Raw genomic sequence first — 17,784 nt, forward strand, 5'->3', positions numbered from 1 at the left:
TGCGTTGTGGGGGGATGGCGGTTTAAGGGTGATTAGTGTAGTTTAGTGTAACTGTTTCATCTGGACAAACTCTGTGACATTAAAGTCACATAAAAAGTATATAATAGAAAATATGGGGAGTGTATTACTGCAAGTTCGTGTAAACGAATTTACGGTCATTTTGATAACACTCCACTTGTAATTTGGATTTGATCGTAATGAAAACCGTGACCTCGCAATCGCATTAATGCTCCTAGCACTCATGATAACTCTTTACTTGTAATCTAGCCCTGTATATATTCATATGCATATGTACAGATATGTGTATATGGGGTAAACACTTTATATATTAATGTGCATATGTACAGATATGTGTATATGGGGTAAACACTGTATATATTCATGTGCATATGTACAGATATGTGTATATGGGGTAAACACTGTATATATTCATGTACATATGTACATATATGTGTATATGGGGTAAACACTGTATATATTCATGTGCATATGTACAGATATGTTTATATGGGGTAAACACTGTATATATTCATATGCATATGTACAGATATGTGTATATGGGGTAAACACTGTATATGTTCATGTGCATATGTACAGATATGTGTATATGGGGTAAACACTGTATATATTAAAGTGCATATGTACAGATATGTGTATATGGGGTAAACACTGTATATATTCATATGCATATGTACAGATATGTGTATATGGGGTAAACACTGTATATATTCATGTACATATGTACATATATGTGTATATGGGGTAAACACTGTATATATTCATGTGCATATGTACAGATATGTGTATATGGGGTAAACACTGTATATATTAAAGTGCATATGTACAGATATGTGTATATGGGGTAAACACTGTATATATTCATATGCATATGTACAGATATGTGTATATGGGGTAAACACTGTATATATTCATGTACATATGTACATATATGTGTATATGGGGTAAACACTGTATATATTCATGTGCATATGTACAGATATGTGTATATGGGGTAAACACTGTATATATTCATATGCATATGTACAGATATGTGTATATGGGGTAAACACTGTATATATTAATTTGCATTTGTACAGATATGTGTATATGGGGTAAACACTGTATATATTCATATGCATATGTACAGATATGTGTATATGGGGTAAACACTGTATATATTCATGTGCATATGTACAGATATGTGTATATGGGGTAAACACTGTATATATTCATGTGCATATGTACATATATGTTTATATGGGGTAAACACTGTACATATTAATGTGCATATGTACAGATATGTGTATATGGGGTAAACACTGTATATATTCATGTGCATATGTACAAATATGTGTATATGGGGTAAACACTGTATATATTCATGTGCATATGTACAGATATGTGTATATGGGGTAAACACTGTATATATTCATGTGCATATGTACATATATGTGTATATGGGGTAAACACTGTATATATTCATGTGCATATGTACAGATATGTGTATATGGGGTAAACACTGTATATATTCATGTGCCTATGTACAGATATGTGTATATGGGGTAAACACTGTATATATTCATGTGCCTATGTACAGATATGTGTATATGGGGTAAACACTGTATATATTCATGTGCCTATGTACAGATATGTGTATATGGGGTAAACACTGTATATATTCATGGCCTATGTACAGATATGTGTATATGGGGTAAACACTGTATATATTCATGTGCCTATGTACAGATATGTGTATATGGGGTAAACACTGTATATATTCATGTGCATATGTACAGATATGTGTATATGGGGTAAACACTGTATATATTCATGTGCATATGTACAGATATGTGTATATGGGGTAAACACTGTATATATTCATATGCATATGTACAGATATGTGTATATGGGGTAAACACTGTATATATTCATGTGCATATGTACAGATATGTGTATATGGGGTAAACACTGTATATATTAAAGTGCATATGTACAGATATGTGTATATGGGGTAAACACTGTATATATTTATGTGCATGTGTACATATGTTTTATGGGGTGAACACTGTATATATTCATGTGCATGTGTACATATATGTTTATATGGGATGTACACTGTATATATTCATGTGCATGTGTACATATATGTTTATATGGGATGCACACTGTATATATCCATGTGCATGTGTACATATATGTTTATATGGGATGCACACTGTATATATCCATGTGCATGTGTACATATATGTTTATATGAGGTAAACACTGTATATATTCATTGTTCAAGGCTGGACAACAGCTTATACTTAAATAAAGTTACACTGTCCTATGTACTATTGTGTGCAGACAAGGTTCTCAAGATGCTGATATACAGTTTGCTTGTGCAGTGCTGCCCCTGCTCTCAATCTTGTGAGAGCAGGGCCTGTCAATCAACCAAATAATTTACTTTGTGGCAATTTATCCTTGCCACCTTAGAGATGGCAGAAATGGTTGCAGAGCAGAGGTGGTATGACTGATACGTCGAAACCTGTAATAATCAGGATCACGTAAACAACTCTTCACCACAAGGACTTCAAAGCAGCATGCGCAGTCCACTACATGGGGTCCAAAGTAGCAGCTAGTGCTAGAGCTACAGGCCAGCAACAGCACAAAAATAGAACAAAAGTGAGCTTATATATTTATTGGCTAAACCAGTAATAAATCAACAGAAAAGACATTCCTGAGCTGTTATTGCGTAGTGTGAGGATTTCTCACCTTAAACAATAAACTAAATTGCCGTGTACCATGCATTTGTTCCTTAGTCTATTCATTAAAGGGGCAGCTTGTTTTGTGCTTAGAAACAAATGTAAGGAATACAGTGAAATGACTTATTTTCATACAAGTCTGAACGTGTGTTTACTGTGCATATGTTCCACTCACACAATACTACAGTAACAGCACAATAAAACTGCAAGCGCTTTGTCATATTTCACTTACCTGTTATATGAAGGATAAATTCCTTCTCATATATTTTTGTGAAATCTGGTTTGAAAACCTTTACTGTGTATTTGCCATCATTTCTCCTGTTTACAGCATTTATTTCTAGGCTGCCGTTCTGAGAGATGTTATAGTTCATTCTATGATTCGTAGTGTGGAGATTTTTCTGATAGTGAAGCATTTCATTGTTCATGTTACTCAGAGTTCTCATTTTAATCCCTGAATGAGTTTCATGTTTCCAGTAAAATGTGTCACAGTTCCCCGAGTCAGACTCGTTTCTTCTCAGTGTCACCTCCATAGGCAGCACAACATGAGACCCTGGTGCAGCGAACACAACAGCGTGACGATCATCTGCTAAAGACACAAGACACACGGTTACTTACAGCTGACTCTGCTTTACTGCGCTTCTAACCAAGGCTACTCAGTCATAGCATCCTGCGTGTTCAATTCATTTATGTGGCCTGTAACTCATATCTATATAATATTAACAAAATATAGCAGAAAAATATTCCTTTATTGCCATTTAACAAAACCTGCGTTTTTGTTATTTATTTAGAGAGTTTAAAGAATTAGAAGAATTATAGTGGCATAATATGCTTTGTTCCATCCATATCTGCTAATCTTTTATGGCTCAGCTTTAAAGGGACACTGAACCCAATTTTTTTATTTTGTGATTCAGATAGAGCATGACATTTTAAGCAACTTTCTAATTTACTCCTATTATCAAAATTTCTTCATTCTCTTGGTATCTTCATTTGAAATGCAAGAATGTAAGTTTAGATTCCGGCCCATCATTAGTGAACAGCTTGGGTTGTTCTTGCTGATTGGTGGATAAATTCATCCACCAATAAAAAAAGTGCTGTCCAGAGTGCTGACTCAATAAAAAAGCTAAGATGCCTTCTTTTTCAAATAAAGATAACAAGAGAATGAAGAAAATTTGATAATAGGAGTAAATTAGAACGTTGCTTAAAATTGCATACTCTATCTGAATTATGAAAGAAAAAATTTGGGTTCAGTGTCCCTTTAACACTAGAAATGTAAAGGTGAGCATTGTCTTTTATCAATGTGCAAATATAATGACATTACATTTATTATTTCACTTCCAATTATTTGCAATAATTTTTTTGAGTAAATAATACTAATGGTAAACATCTAAAATAGTCACTTTGCTACTAGAAATAAATTTCACAAAACTAAATTGTAACATAATTAATAATAACATACTTTTGTAATTATGATTAATACCAGGGGGCATATTTATCAAGTTCCGTACGGAGCTTGGTGCTCCGTGTTTCTGGAAAGCCTTCAGGCTCACCGGAAACATAAGTTATGAAGCAGTGGTCTAAAGACTGATGCTCCGTAACCTGTCTGCCTGCTCTGAGGAGGCGGACAGAAATCGACAGAAATCAACCCGATCGAATACGATCGGGTTGATTGACACCCCCTGCTAGCGGCCAATTGGCACCAGTGCTGGTGCAATGATGAATGCAGAGAGCGTATGCTGTCGGCATTTATCGATGTGCAGCGGACATGATCCGCAATATCGGATAACGTCCGCTCACACAATGATAATTCTTTCCTCAGGTGTTTTTATACCCACCCTCCTGCATCGCAAACACTATATTACACCTATTAACCCCTAATCTGCCACCCACCCGCATCGCCAACACTATTTAAATATATTAACCCCTTTTCCCCGCACCCCGACATTGCCGCCACTATAATAAAGTTATTAATCTCTATTCCGCTGCTTCCCGACATCACCGCCACTAAATAAAGTTATTAGCCCCTAAACCTCCGGCATCCCACATCTTCGCCACTAAATAAACGTATTAACCCCTAAACCGCCAGCCCCCCACATCCCAAAACACTAAATTAAACTTTTAACCCCTAAACTTAACACCCCCTAACTTTAAATTGAAATTACAATATAACTCTATTTAAATAAATAAAAACTTACCTGTGAAATAAATATAAACCCAACATTAAACTATAAATTAACCTAACATAACTAATCTAATAAAATAAAAAATACTACCAATTAAAATATCTAAATTACAAATTTAAAAAAACCGAACACTATGAAAAAAATGTAAAAATCTAAATTACAACTAAAAAAAACAAATCCTTTGAAAAAGTTTACCAAAAATAATTAAAACTAAAATCACGAAAAATAAAAAACACTAAGATTAAAAAAAAAACATTATCAAAAATAAAAACAATTACACCTAATCTAAAAGCCCTATAATATAACCCCCCTAGAATAAAAACACCCCCTAGCCTACAATAAACTACAAAAAAAATACAAAGTGCCCCCAACAGTAAAATCCACCACCCAACCAACCCCCCCAAAAAAAAACTAACTCTAAAAAAAACCTAAGATACCCATTGCCCCTAAAGGGGCATTTGTATGGGCATTGCCCTTAAAAGGGCATTTAGTTATTTTGCATTGCCCTTAAAAGGGCATTTAACTCTTTCTCAAAGCCCAAAGCCCTAATCTAAAAAAAAAAATCACCCAAAAACATAAAAAAAAAAAAAACTAACACTAACCCCAGAAGATCTACTTGTGGTTTCTTAAGTCCGGACATCCATCTCCATCCAGGCAGCGAGGTCTTAATCCAGGTGGCAAGGTCTTCATCCATCCTGGGGGCGTCTTCTATCTTTATCCCAGTGGCGAGGAGCGGAGCCATCCTGGAAGCTGAAGACATCATGTGCGGAGCGTCATCTTCATACGGTCATCGCCGTACACTGAAGTTGAATGCAAGGTAGCATCCTTTGCATTCCTATTGGCTGATTTTGATTCTTGAAATTCAAATCAGCCAATAGGATGAGAACTTCTAAAATCCTATTGGCTGATTTGAACAGCCATTAGGATTACAGTAGCTCTCATCCTATTGGTTGTTTTGAACAGCGAATAGGATTTCAGAAGCTCTCATCCTATTGGCTGATTTGAATTTCAAGAATAAAATCAGTCAATTGGAATGCAAGGGACGCCATTTTGAAATGGCTACCTTGCATTGAAGCTTCAGTGTACGGCGGTGACCGTATGAAGAGGACACTCCGCGCCGGATGTCTTCCAGGATAGCTCTGCTCCGCGCTGCCAGGATGAAGATAGAAGATGCCACCTGGATGAAGACTTCTCGCCACCTGGATGAAGACTTCTCGCCGCCTGGATGAGGATGGATGTCTGGACTTCAAAAATTGTGAGTAGATCTTCTAGGGTTAGTGTTAGTTTTTTTTTGGGGGGGGGTGTTTTTTTAGATTAGGGAGCTGAATGCCCTTTTAAGGGCAATGTAAAATATCTGTATGGCCTTTTAAGGGCAATGCCCATACAAATGCCCCTTTAGGGGCAATGGGTAGCTTAGGTTTTTTTAGAGTTAGGTTTTTTATTTTGGGGGGTTGGTTTTACTATTGGGGGGGGATTTTTATATTTTTTACAGGTAAAAGAGCTTATTTCTTTAGGGCAATGCCCTACAAAAGGCTCTTTTAAGGGCTATTGGTAGTTTATTGTAGGCTAGGAAAAATTTTTTTCGGGGGGCTTTTTTATTTTTATAGGGCTATTAAATTAGTTGTAATTGTTTTTATTTTTGATAATTTCGTTTATTAATTTTTGTAAGCTTATTTTTTTTATTTTCCGTAGTTCAGTGTTATTTTTGTAATTTTAGATTTTTTTATTTTTTTAATAGTGTTAGGTTTTTTTAAATGTGTAATTTAGATATTTTAATTGGTAGTTTTTTATTTTATTAGTATAGTTATATTAGGTTAATTGATAGTTTAAACTTAAAGTTGTTTTTTTTTTCACAGGTAAGTTTTGATTTATTTTAAGATATTTATATTGTAATTTTAATTTAAAGTTAGGAGGGTGTTAGGTTTAGGGGTTAATAGTTTAATTTAGTGTTTTGCTATGTGGGGGCTGGCGGTTTAGGGGTTAATAGGTTTATCTAGTAGTGGTGATGTGGGGTCTGGCGGTTTAGGGGTCAATAGGTTTATTTAGTGGCGGCTATGTGGGAGGCTGGAGGTTTAGGGTTTAATTACTTTATTATAGGGGCGGCGATGTCGGGGAGCGGCGGAATAGGGTTGATAACTTATATTAGTGACGGGGATGTCGGGGAGCGGCAAAATAGGGATTAATAACTTTTATTAGTGGCGGCGATGTCGGGAGTGGCAGATTAGGGGTCAATAATTTTATTTAGGTGTCAGCGATGTTGGGGGCAGCAGATTAGGGGTGTTTAGACTGGGGGTTTATGTTACGGTGTTAGGTTTAAATGTAACTTTTTTCCCCATAGACATTAATGGAGTTGTGTTACGGAAATTTTTCATTCCACACTTCAGGTGTTAGTTTTTTTTTCAAACACTCTCTCCCCATTGATGTCTATGCATGAGCGCGTCAAAGCAGCCCTTGGATTTTGTGTGGTATGGAGCTTAACGCCAACATATCGCACGCACAAGGAGGCTTTTCAGAAACTTGTAATGGCAGCGCTATGGAGGGTAAAATAATTCAAATTTTGTTGCGTTCATTTTGCACCCTGTTTAGCGCAAAACTTGTAATCTAGGTGATAGGTATTTGGAGTACTCTTAAAGAGACATGAAACCCAAAAGTTTTCTTTCATGATTTAGGTAGAGCATACACTTTTTACATCTTTCTAATTTACTTCTGGTATCAAATTTGTTTCATTCTCTTGGTATCCTTTGCTAAAGGAGCAACAATGCACTACTGGGAGCTAGCTCAACACATATAGCAAACCAATAACGAGACAAATGTGTGCAGTCTCCAATCAACAGCTAGTTCACAGTAGTGTAGGATATTATGTACATATTCTTTTTTAACAAAGGATACTAAAGGGCCAATTTATTATATGGCGGGGCGGATAGAATCATGTCCAACCGACATGTCGGCATTTATCATTGCACAAGCATTTCTTGCATGGGTAGATTCTCTAACACCAGTAGGAAAAGACTCTTATATGGCTAAATTCTCTAAAACCAGTAGGCAAAGACTTTTACATGGGTAAATTCTCTAACACCAGTAGGCAAAGACTTTTACATGGGTAAATTCTCTAACACCAGTAGGCAAAGACTTTTACATGGGTAAATTCTCTAACACCAGTAGGCAAAGACTTTTACATGGGTAAATTCTCTAAAACCAGTAGGGAAATAAGTTTGCATGGGTAAATTCTCTAAAACCAGCAGGGAAAGACTCTTAGGCCTTGTTTCCATTTATGTGGTCAATTTTGGAAATTGGTGATGAACACATTTCAAGTAGGGAAAGACTCTTATATGGCTAAATTCTCTAAAACCGGTAAGGAAAGAATCTTACATGGGTAAATTCTCTAAAACCAGCAGGGAAAGACTCTTACATGGGTAAATTCTCTAAAACCAGTAGGGAAAGACTTTTACATGGGTAAATTCTCTAAAACCAGTAGGGAAAGACTCTTACATGGGTAAATTCTCTAAAACCAGTAGGGAAAGACTCTTACATGGGTAAATTCTCTAAAACCAGTAGGGAAAGACTTTTACATGGGTAAATTCTCTAAAACCAGCAGGGAAAGACTTTTACATGGGTAAATTCTCTAAAACCAGTAGGGAAAGACTCTTACATGGGTAAATTCTCTAAAACCTGCAGGGAAATACTCATGCATGGGTAGATCTAAAAAAGCAATAGGGAATGACTCTTGCATGGATAAATTCTCTAAAACCAACAGGGAAGGACTCTTGCATTGGCACATTCTCTAAAACCAACAGGGAAAGACTCTCTTGCATGGGTAAATTCTCTAAAACCAACAGGAAAGACTCTTGCATATGTAAATTCTCTAAAACCTGCAGGGAATGACTCTTGCATGGGTAAATTCTCTAAAAACAACAGGGAAAGACTCTTGCATGGATAGCTTCTCTAAAATCATCAAGGAAAGACTCTTGCATGGGTAGATTATATAAAACTAGCTGGGAAAGACTCTTACATGGATAGCTTCTCTAAAATCATCAAGGAAAGACTCTTGCATGGGTAGATTCTCTAAAACCAGCAGGGAAAGACTCTTGCATGGGTAGATTATATAAAACCAGCAGGGAAAGACTCTTGCATGGGTAGATTATATAAAACCAGCAGGGAAAGACTCTTGCATGCGTAGATTCTATAAAACTAGCTGGGAAAGACCCTTACATGGATAGCTTCTCTAAAAGGGAAAGACTCTTGCATGGGTAGATTCTCTAAAACCAATAGTAAATAGACAGAGAGAAACCAGCACAACACTATCTGGAATCCCACAGTGAAAAACTACTAAAACTCACCAAACATAGAAGAAAAAAAGAAAAAAGTGGTCTCCAATAGATGCAAAAAATTCCTTTAATTAGGTTACATGGGATAATATCCAAACAACCACAATGTTTCGGGGTAACACCCCTTAACCATGTGATGCTTTGGTCATCAATTTCCGTTACCTTTATAGCAATACACCTTATAATGTAACTTATTTACACATCGCCATCTAGGGGACAAAATTAAAAACACTAACAATTTAAGACAACCAGAATTAAATTATAAAGTTTAAGATATACATCATTTGTTACAATGTTAATACATTTTAGGAAAAATAATTCATTTTAAAAATAGCAACATTTATTAGAAACACTAGTCAAATATAGCTATAAAAAACTACAGATTCATTATATGTGAAACAATACAATACATAACTGACCAATTGATTTCCCTATTCATACCTTTTGGCTCTAATGTATCTAATTAAAAGATCCAATAGGTTTCACGTTGTTTCAGTAATAGCTCTCTATTACAACCCCTTCTGTTTTTTTTTATCTGTTCTATTATTTGATATCTTAATTGATTAAGAACCATCAAGAACTGGCAAGCAACTGGAGAGGGGGTCACATTACATCTAATATTGCTTTTGTGTTCACTAACGCGTCTCGGATACATCTAGTGGATTCTCCCACATAGACACGCCCACATGGACATTTGATAAAATAAACCACGTACCGAGTATAAACTTGGCTATTATTGAAATTTGTTTGGTAATCTCAGAGACAAAACAGATCCTCTTTGAATCAGTTTTGATCTTTTGAACTTTAATAAATCTTCTCTCTGAATTGGCCTCACATCTTTAATAACTTTGTCTATCAATTGTCTAGGCTAGCCCCTTTCTAAGAATGTATTGCTCATGCCCTGTAATCTGGAGTGAACAGCACCACCAAATGGACCCATATTGATTGAATAGTTGGTTTTAAAAAACACATTTTTCTTCAAATATATTCATATAAATATTGGCATAACTGGGGGCGACATTGGATGCTATGGCTGTACCCTGCAGTTGGAGATAAAATTAATTCTCAAACAGAAAATAGTTATTATATAACATGATTTTTAACAGCTGGAAAATAAAATGAATCTGGCCAATGCTATGTGTACCTGTAGAGCATATCTCACGACCCCTAAACCACTTTCATGGGTGATAGATGTATGCAAACTTGTTACATCTAAACTAAACTTTGTAAATTTATCTGTGGTTAGCTGCAAGCCATTCAACTTATTGAAAAAATCATTAGTATCCTATATAAAAGTATTTAATTGCTCCACCAAGGGACGTAAAATTCTGTCCAAAAAAATGGCCATATGTGTGAAGACAGAGTTGGTACATGCAGCACAAGGATGTTCCGATGGAGCAACCAAAGACTAATGGATCTTTGGAAGGATATATAATACTAATGTTAATGGATCCTTCACCACAAGAAATTTAAAAGTTTTTTCATCAATAATGGCATTGTTCAGAGCTGTCTGAATCGCACACTGTATTTATTTCACAATCTTAAAAATAGGATTAGAAGGGCTAAGACATAAACATTGCTCATATTCAGTTGTTGCAAGATTTCAGTTTTATAATCCAATTTGTTAAGCACAACAGTGGCACCGCCTTTATTAGCTTGCTTCAAGATTAACTCCTTCTTTGCCTGTAGAGTTTTAAGAGCTGCTCGGTCCACTGTTGTGAAATTAACAGGATTAAACTTATTCTTAAAGGACCAGTCAACACATTAGATTTGCATAATCAACAAATGCAAGATAACAAGACAATGCAATAGCACTTAGTCTGAACTTCATATGAGTAGTAGATTTTTTTATAATAAATTTCAAAGTTATGTATATTTCCACTCCCCTTGTACCATGTGATAGCAATCAGCCAATTACAAATGCATATACGTATAGTCTTTGAATTCTTGCACATGCTCAGTAGGATCTGGTGACTCAAAAAGTATAAATATAAAAGACTGTGCACTTTTTTTTTAATGGAAGTAAATTGGAAAGTTGTTTAAAATTACATGCTGTATCTGAATCATGAAAATTTAATTTAACCTGAGTGTCCCTTTAAAGGTACATTTTCTTACCTTCTGTTGTAAATTGGACACATCAGAAAGAACCAATCGTTCAAATGTTTCTATGCTATGGTGAATTTTAGTAGGACAAAAAAAAACAATCTTATTATGCAAACCCTTGTGTTTAATACTTAAGGTGTCAAAAACTGATTTTGCATTTGAACCCACTTGAGATGAAACCTTCCCTCCCTGGACATCATCGGTCTTACTGTTGAGTACCTTTAGAAAGATATTAATACTCTAAAGGACTCCATTGCCAAGCTTGAGGAGGAACTGCAGCATTTAATGCCTATAGAAGCATGTGACAAGCTGTTTGCAGAGAACAAAAATATTATCACTGACTTGCGTAAAACCATTGAGGAACTTAAGAGATCAAAGTTACTTTGTGATGAACAAGATTATGCTGCTTATCAGCCATTAGTGTATCTAATTACAAAATGAAAAACAGATCCTCTAAGTATCTGTAATAGTGAATGATCCCGTCTCTGAATGGATTCCTATCTCCATAGATGTGGTACAGCTCCCACCAACCCATAAAAAGTTTGGCATAGGAGGGGCAAACAGCCCCCATAGACTTTTACATGGGTAGATTTTCTAAAACCATCTGGGAAAGACTCTTGCATGGGTAGATGCTTTAAAACCATCTGGGAAAGACTCTTGCATGGGTAGATGCTTTAAAACCAGCTGGGAAAGACTCTTGCATGGGTAGATTTTCTAAAACCATCTGGGAAAGACTCTTGCATGGGTAGATTTTCTAAAACCATCTGGGAAAGGCTCTTGCATGGGTATATTTTCTAAACCCATCTGGGAAAGGCTCTTGCATGGGTAGATTCTTTAAAACCAGCTGGGAAAGGCTCTTGCATGGGTAGATTCTTAAAACTAGCTGGGAAATACTCTTGCATGGGTAGATTCTTGAAAACCAGCTGGGGAAGACTCATATACTCATATTCATATACATATTGGAACCCATTTTTCCAGTCAAACACCTTACCATATACCTTATCCCTTTTTAACCCTTTCAATATTTTTATCAATATTAAAATTATAGTTTTAATTAAAAAGGGGTAATACTTTATTTTTTGTGAAACCTTTTTTAATCATTATACTTTATGTCAGATCTCAAGTTGCACTATTTTTTATATATATATTAGAGTATTAATTTATGTTTCTGTAATTTACATGTGTCTTGTGTGAATTTTATTTTAACCCTAACATTTTATTTCAGGTCTCAGATTGCGCTAGTTATCCACATTATAAAGTTTAAGCTATACATCATTTGTTACAATGTTAATACATTTTAGGAAAAATAATTATTTTTAAATATAGCAACATTTAATAGAAACACTAGTCAAATATAGTTATAAAAAACTACAGATCCATTATATGTGAAACAATACAATGGAAAACTGACTAATTGATTTCCCTATGCATACCTTTTGGCTCTAATGTATACAATTTAAAGATCCTATAGGTTTCACGTTGTTTCAGTAATAGCTCTCCATTACCACCCATTCTTTTTTTTAATCTGTTCTATTATTTTATACTTTAATTGATTAATATGATGTCCTGCCATCAAGAACTGGCAAGCAACTTGAGCTGGGGTCACATTACATCTAATATTGCTTTTGTGTTCACTAACTCGGTCTCGGATACGTCTAGTGGATTCTCCCACATAGACACGCCCACATAGGCATTTTATCAAATAAACCACGTAACGAGTATCACAAGTAAAGTGATCACAATAGAAATATTTATGTCCAGTATGGGGATGCATAAAATAAGGACTTTTAATAATGGAGCTACAATTAACACAGCCCAGGCAAGGTAAATATTTACTCAGCATGCCTCAGTGTCTCCATATAGACTTGGCTATTATTGAAATTTGTTTGGAAAACTCAGAGACAAAACAGATCCTCTTTGTATCAGTTTTGATCTTTTTGAACTTTAATAAATCTTCTCTCTGAATTGACCTCACATCTTCAATAACTTTTTTTATCAATTGTCTAGGTTAGCCCCTTTCTAAGAATGTATTGCCCATGTCCTCTAATCTAGAGTGAACAGTGAGGTTATCAGAAACAATTCTGTTGACTCTTAACATCTGACTATGTGGTAATGATTTAATAAAAGCTGTATGGTGTGCACTTCTGAAATGCAATAAATTATTGCGATCAGTATCTTTTCTAAAAATATCAGTCTTAAAGCCAAAATCATCCTTAATGACAGTCACATCCAAGAAATCCAGTTTAACCTCACTGCAAGATAACTTGAATTTAATATTAGTGATTGAATAATTCAATTCCTTAACAAATTGCTCAAGGGATCCAATGTTGCCTACCCAATTGCCAAAAATGTCATCAATATAGCACCACCAAATGGCCCCATATTGATTGAATAGTTGATTTTCAAAAACACATTTTTCTTTGAATATATTCATATAAATATTGGCATAATTGGGGGCAACATTAGATCCCATGGCTGTACCCTGCAGTTGGAGATAAAATGAATTCTCAAACAGAAAATAGTTGTTATATAACATGTTTTCTAACAGCTGTAAAATAAAATGAATCTGGCCAATGCTATGGGTGCCTGTAGAGCATATCTCATGGCCCCTAAACCACTTTCATGGGTGATAGGTACAAACTTGTTACATCTAAACTAAACTTTGTAAATTTATCTGTGGTTATCTGCAAGCCATTCAACTTATTGAGAAAATCGTTAGTATCCTTTATAAAAGTATTTGATTGCTACACCAAGGGACGTAAAATTCTGTCCAAAAAAATGGCCATATGTGTGAAGACAGAGTTGGTACCTGCAACACAAGGAAGTTCCAATGGAGCAACCAAAGACTAATGGATCTTTGGAAGGATATATAATACTAGTGTTAATGGATCCTTCACCACAAGAAATTTAGAAGTTTTTTCATCAATAATGGCATTGTTCAGAGCTGTCTGAATCACACACTGGGGCCCATTTATCAAGCTAAAAACGGAGCTTGTGGGCCCGTCTTTCTGGCGAGTCTTCAGACTCACCAGAATTAGCAGTTATGAAGCAGCGGTCACAAAGACTGCTGCTCCATAACGCTGTCCGTCTGCTCTGAGCAGGCGGACAGGAATCGCTGGAATTCAACTCGATCGAATACAATCAGGTTGATTTACACCCCCTGCTGCTGGTGCAATGCCGCCCCCTGCAGACTCACCCAATAAGCTTGAGCTTTCATCCAATTGGCTGATCCAATCGGCCATTTGGATGAAGACTTCTGCTGGCTTCTTGGAGGATGGATGTCGGATCTTCAAAACTGTAAGTCGATCTTCAAGGGTTAGTGTTAGGATTTTTTAAGGGTTTATTGGGTGGGTTTTATTTTTAGATTAGGGTTTGGGTGCAATAGAGCTAACTGCTCTTTTAAGGGCAATGCCCATCCAAATGCCCTTTTCAGGGCAAAGGGGAGCTTAGGTTTTTTTAGTTAGGTTTTTATTTGGGGGGTTGGTTGTGTGGGTGGTGGATTTTACTGTTGGGGGGTTGTTGTATTTTTTATTTACAGGTAAAAGAGCTGATTTCTTTGGGGCAATGCCCCACAAAAGGCCCTTTTAAAACTAAGTATTATCCCCTAAACCTAGCCCTTCCGCAATGCAAATACTAAAATAAAAATGTTAACCACTAATCTGCTGCTCCGGACACCGCCGCCACCTACATTATATTTATGAACCCCTAATCTGCTGCCCTCAACATCGCCGCCATCTACATTATATTTATTAACCCCTAATTTGTCACCTCCAATGTTGCCGCCACCTACCTACACCTATTAACCCCTAATCTGCAGCCCCCAAAGTCGCCACCACTATAATAAACATATTAACCCCTAAACCGCCACACTCCTGCCTCGCAAACATTAGTTAAATATTATTAACCCCTAATCTGCTGTCCCTAACATCGCCGCCACCTACCTACATTTATTAACCCCTAATCTGCCACCCCCAACGTCGCCGCCACTATATTAAAGTTATTAACCCCTAAACCTAAGTCTAACCCTAAATCTAACACCCACTAACTTAAATATAATTTAAATAAATCTAAATAAATATGAATATTATTACCAAAATAATTCCTATTTAAAACTAAATACTTACCTGTAAAATAAACCCTAAGCTAGCTACAATATAACTAAAAGTTACATTGTAGCTATCTTAGGGTTTATTTTTATTTTACAGGCAAGTTTGTATTTATTTTAACTAGGTAGAATTGTTATTAAATAGTTATTAACTATTTAATAACTACCTAGCTAAAATAAAGACAAATTTACCTGTAAAATAAAACCTAACCTAAGTTACACTAACACCTAACACTACACTATAATTAAATAAATTAACTAAATTAAATACAATTACCCAAATTAAATTAGCTAAAGTACAAAAAAAACCACTAAATTACAGAAAATTATAAACAAATTACAGAAATTTAAACTAATTACACCTAATCTAATAGCCCTATTAAAATAAAAAAGCCCCCCCCAATAAAAAAAAAACCCTAGCCTAAACTAAACTACCAATAGCCCTTAAAAGGGCCTTTTGCGGGTCATTGCCCCAAAGTAATCAGCTCTTTTACCTGTAAAAAAAATACAAACAACCCCCCAACAGTAAAACCCACACAACCAACCCCCCAAATAAAATACTATCTAAAAAAACCTAAGCTCCCCATTGCCCTGAAAAGGGCATTTGGATCAGCATTGCCCTTAAAAGGGCAGTTAGCTCTTTTGCCGCCCAAACCCTAATCTAAAATATAAAACCCACCCAATACACCCTTAAAGACATCCTATGCAGAGCATCCTCTTCATCCGACGACTAAAACAGAATGAAGGTACCTTTAAGTGACGTCATCCAAGATGGTGTCCCTTAGATTCCGATTGGCTGATAGAATTCTATCAGCCAATCAGAATTAAGGTAGAAAAAATCCTATTGGCTCCCTGGTGTAAATATAACTCCGGTCCCCACAAGTGGCCCTTACAATATAACCAGTTACTACCTGACATGCTTTACACTTACTTGCACCACACGTGGCCCATACAATATAACCAGTTACTACCTGACATGATTTACACTTACTTGCACCACAAGTGGCCCTTACAATATAACCAGTTACTACCTGACATGATAAACACTTACTTGCACCACAAGTGGCCCTTACAATATAACCAGTTACTACCTGACATGCTTTACACTTACTTGCACCACAAGTGGCCCTTACAATATAACCAGTTACTACCTGACATGCTTTACACTTACTTGCACCACAAGTGGCCCTTACAATATAACCAGTTACTACCTGACATGCTTTACGCTTACTTGCACCACAAGTGGCCCTTACAATATAACCAGTTACTACCTGACATGATTTACACTTACTTGCACCACAAGTGACCCATAAAATATAACCAGTTACTACCTGACATGCTTTACACTTATTTGCACCACAAGTGGCCCATACAATATAACCAGTTACTACCTGACATGATTTACACTTACTTGCACCACAAGTGGCCCTTACAATATAATCAGTTACTACCTGACATGCTTTACACTTACTTGCACCACAAGTGGCCCATACAAAATAACCAGTTACTACCTGACATGCTTTACACTTACTTGCACCACAAGTGGTCCATACAATATAACCAGTTACTACCTGACATGCTTTACACTTACTTGCACCACAAGTGGCCCTTACAATATAATCAGTTACTACTTGACATGATTTACACTTACTTGCACCACAAGTGGCCCTTACCATATAACCAGTTACTACCTGACATGATTTACACTTACTTGCACCACAAGTGGCCCATACAATATAACCAGTTACTACCTGACATGCTTTACACTTACTTGCACCACAAGTGGCCCATACAATATAACCAGTTACTACCTGACATGATTTACACTTACTTGCACCACAAGTGGCCCTTACAATATAACCAGTTACTACCTGACATGATTTACACTTACTTGCACCACAAGTGGCCCATACAATATAACCAGTTACTACCTGACATGATTTACACTTACTTGCACCACAAGTGGCCCTTACAATATAACCAGTTACTACCTGACATGATTTACACTTACTTGCACCACAGGTGGCCCTTACAATATAACCAGTTACTACCTGACATGCTTTACACTTACTTGCACCACAAGTGGCCCTTACAATATAACCAGTTACTACCTGACATGCTTTACACTTACTTGCACCACAAGTGGCCCTTACAATATAACCAGTTACTACCTGACATGCTTTACACTTACTTGCACCACAAGTGGCCCTTACAATATAACCAGTAGCTACCTGACATGATTTACACTTACTTGCACCACAAGTGGCCCATACAATATAACCAGTTACTACCTGACATGATTTACACTTACTTGCACCACAAGTGGC

The 17,784-nt window shown here is 36.1% G+C and overlaps 1 protein-coding gene across 2 annotated transcripts in view; it reads right to left on the minus strand.

The window, feature by feature from the left end:
* The window catches only part of LOC128651473 (uncharacterized), a 58,169-nt gene that overhangs the window by 11,438 nt on the left and 28,947 nt on the right, over positions 1-17,784 (minus strand). Inside the window, exon 2 of one of the 2 annotated variants that reach the window (XM_053704515.1) lies at positions 2,977-3,327. In XM_053704515.1, the coding sequence (XP_053560490.1) occupies positions 2,977-3,327 (351 nt within the window). Of the gene's footprint in view, positions 1-2,976; positions 3,331-17,784 lie in introns of both variants that reach the window. The other variant, XM_053704513.1, reaches the window with a different exon arrangement.

Source organism: Bombina bombina, chromosome 3, assembly GCF_027579735.1.
Source record: "Bombina bombina isolate aBomBom1 chromosome 3, aBomBom1.pri, whole genome shotgun sequence".
NCBI classification, from domain to species: Eukaryota; Metazoa; Chordata; class Amphibia; order Anura; family Bombinatoridae; genus Bombina; species Bombina bombina.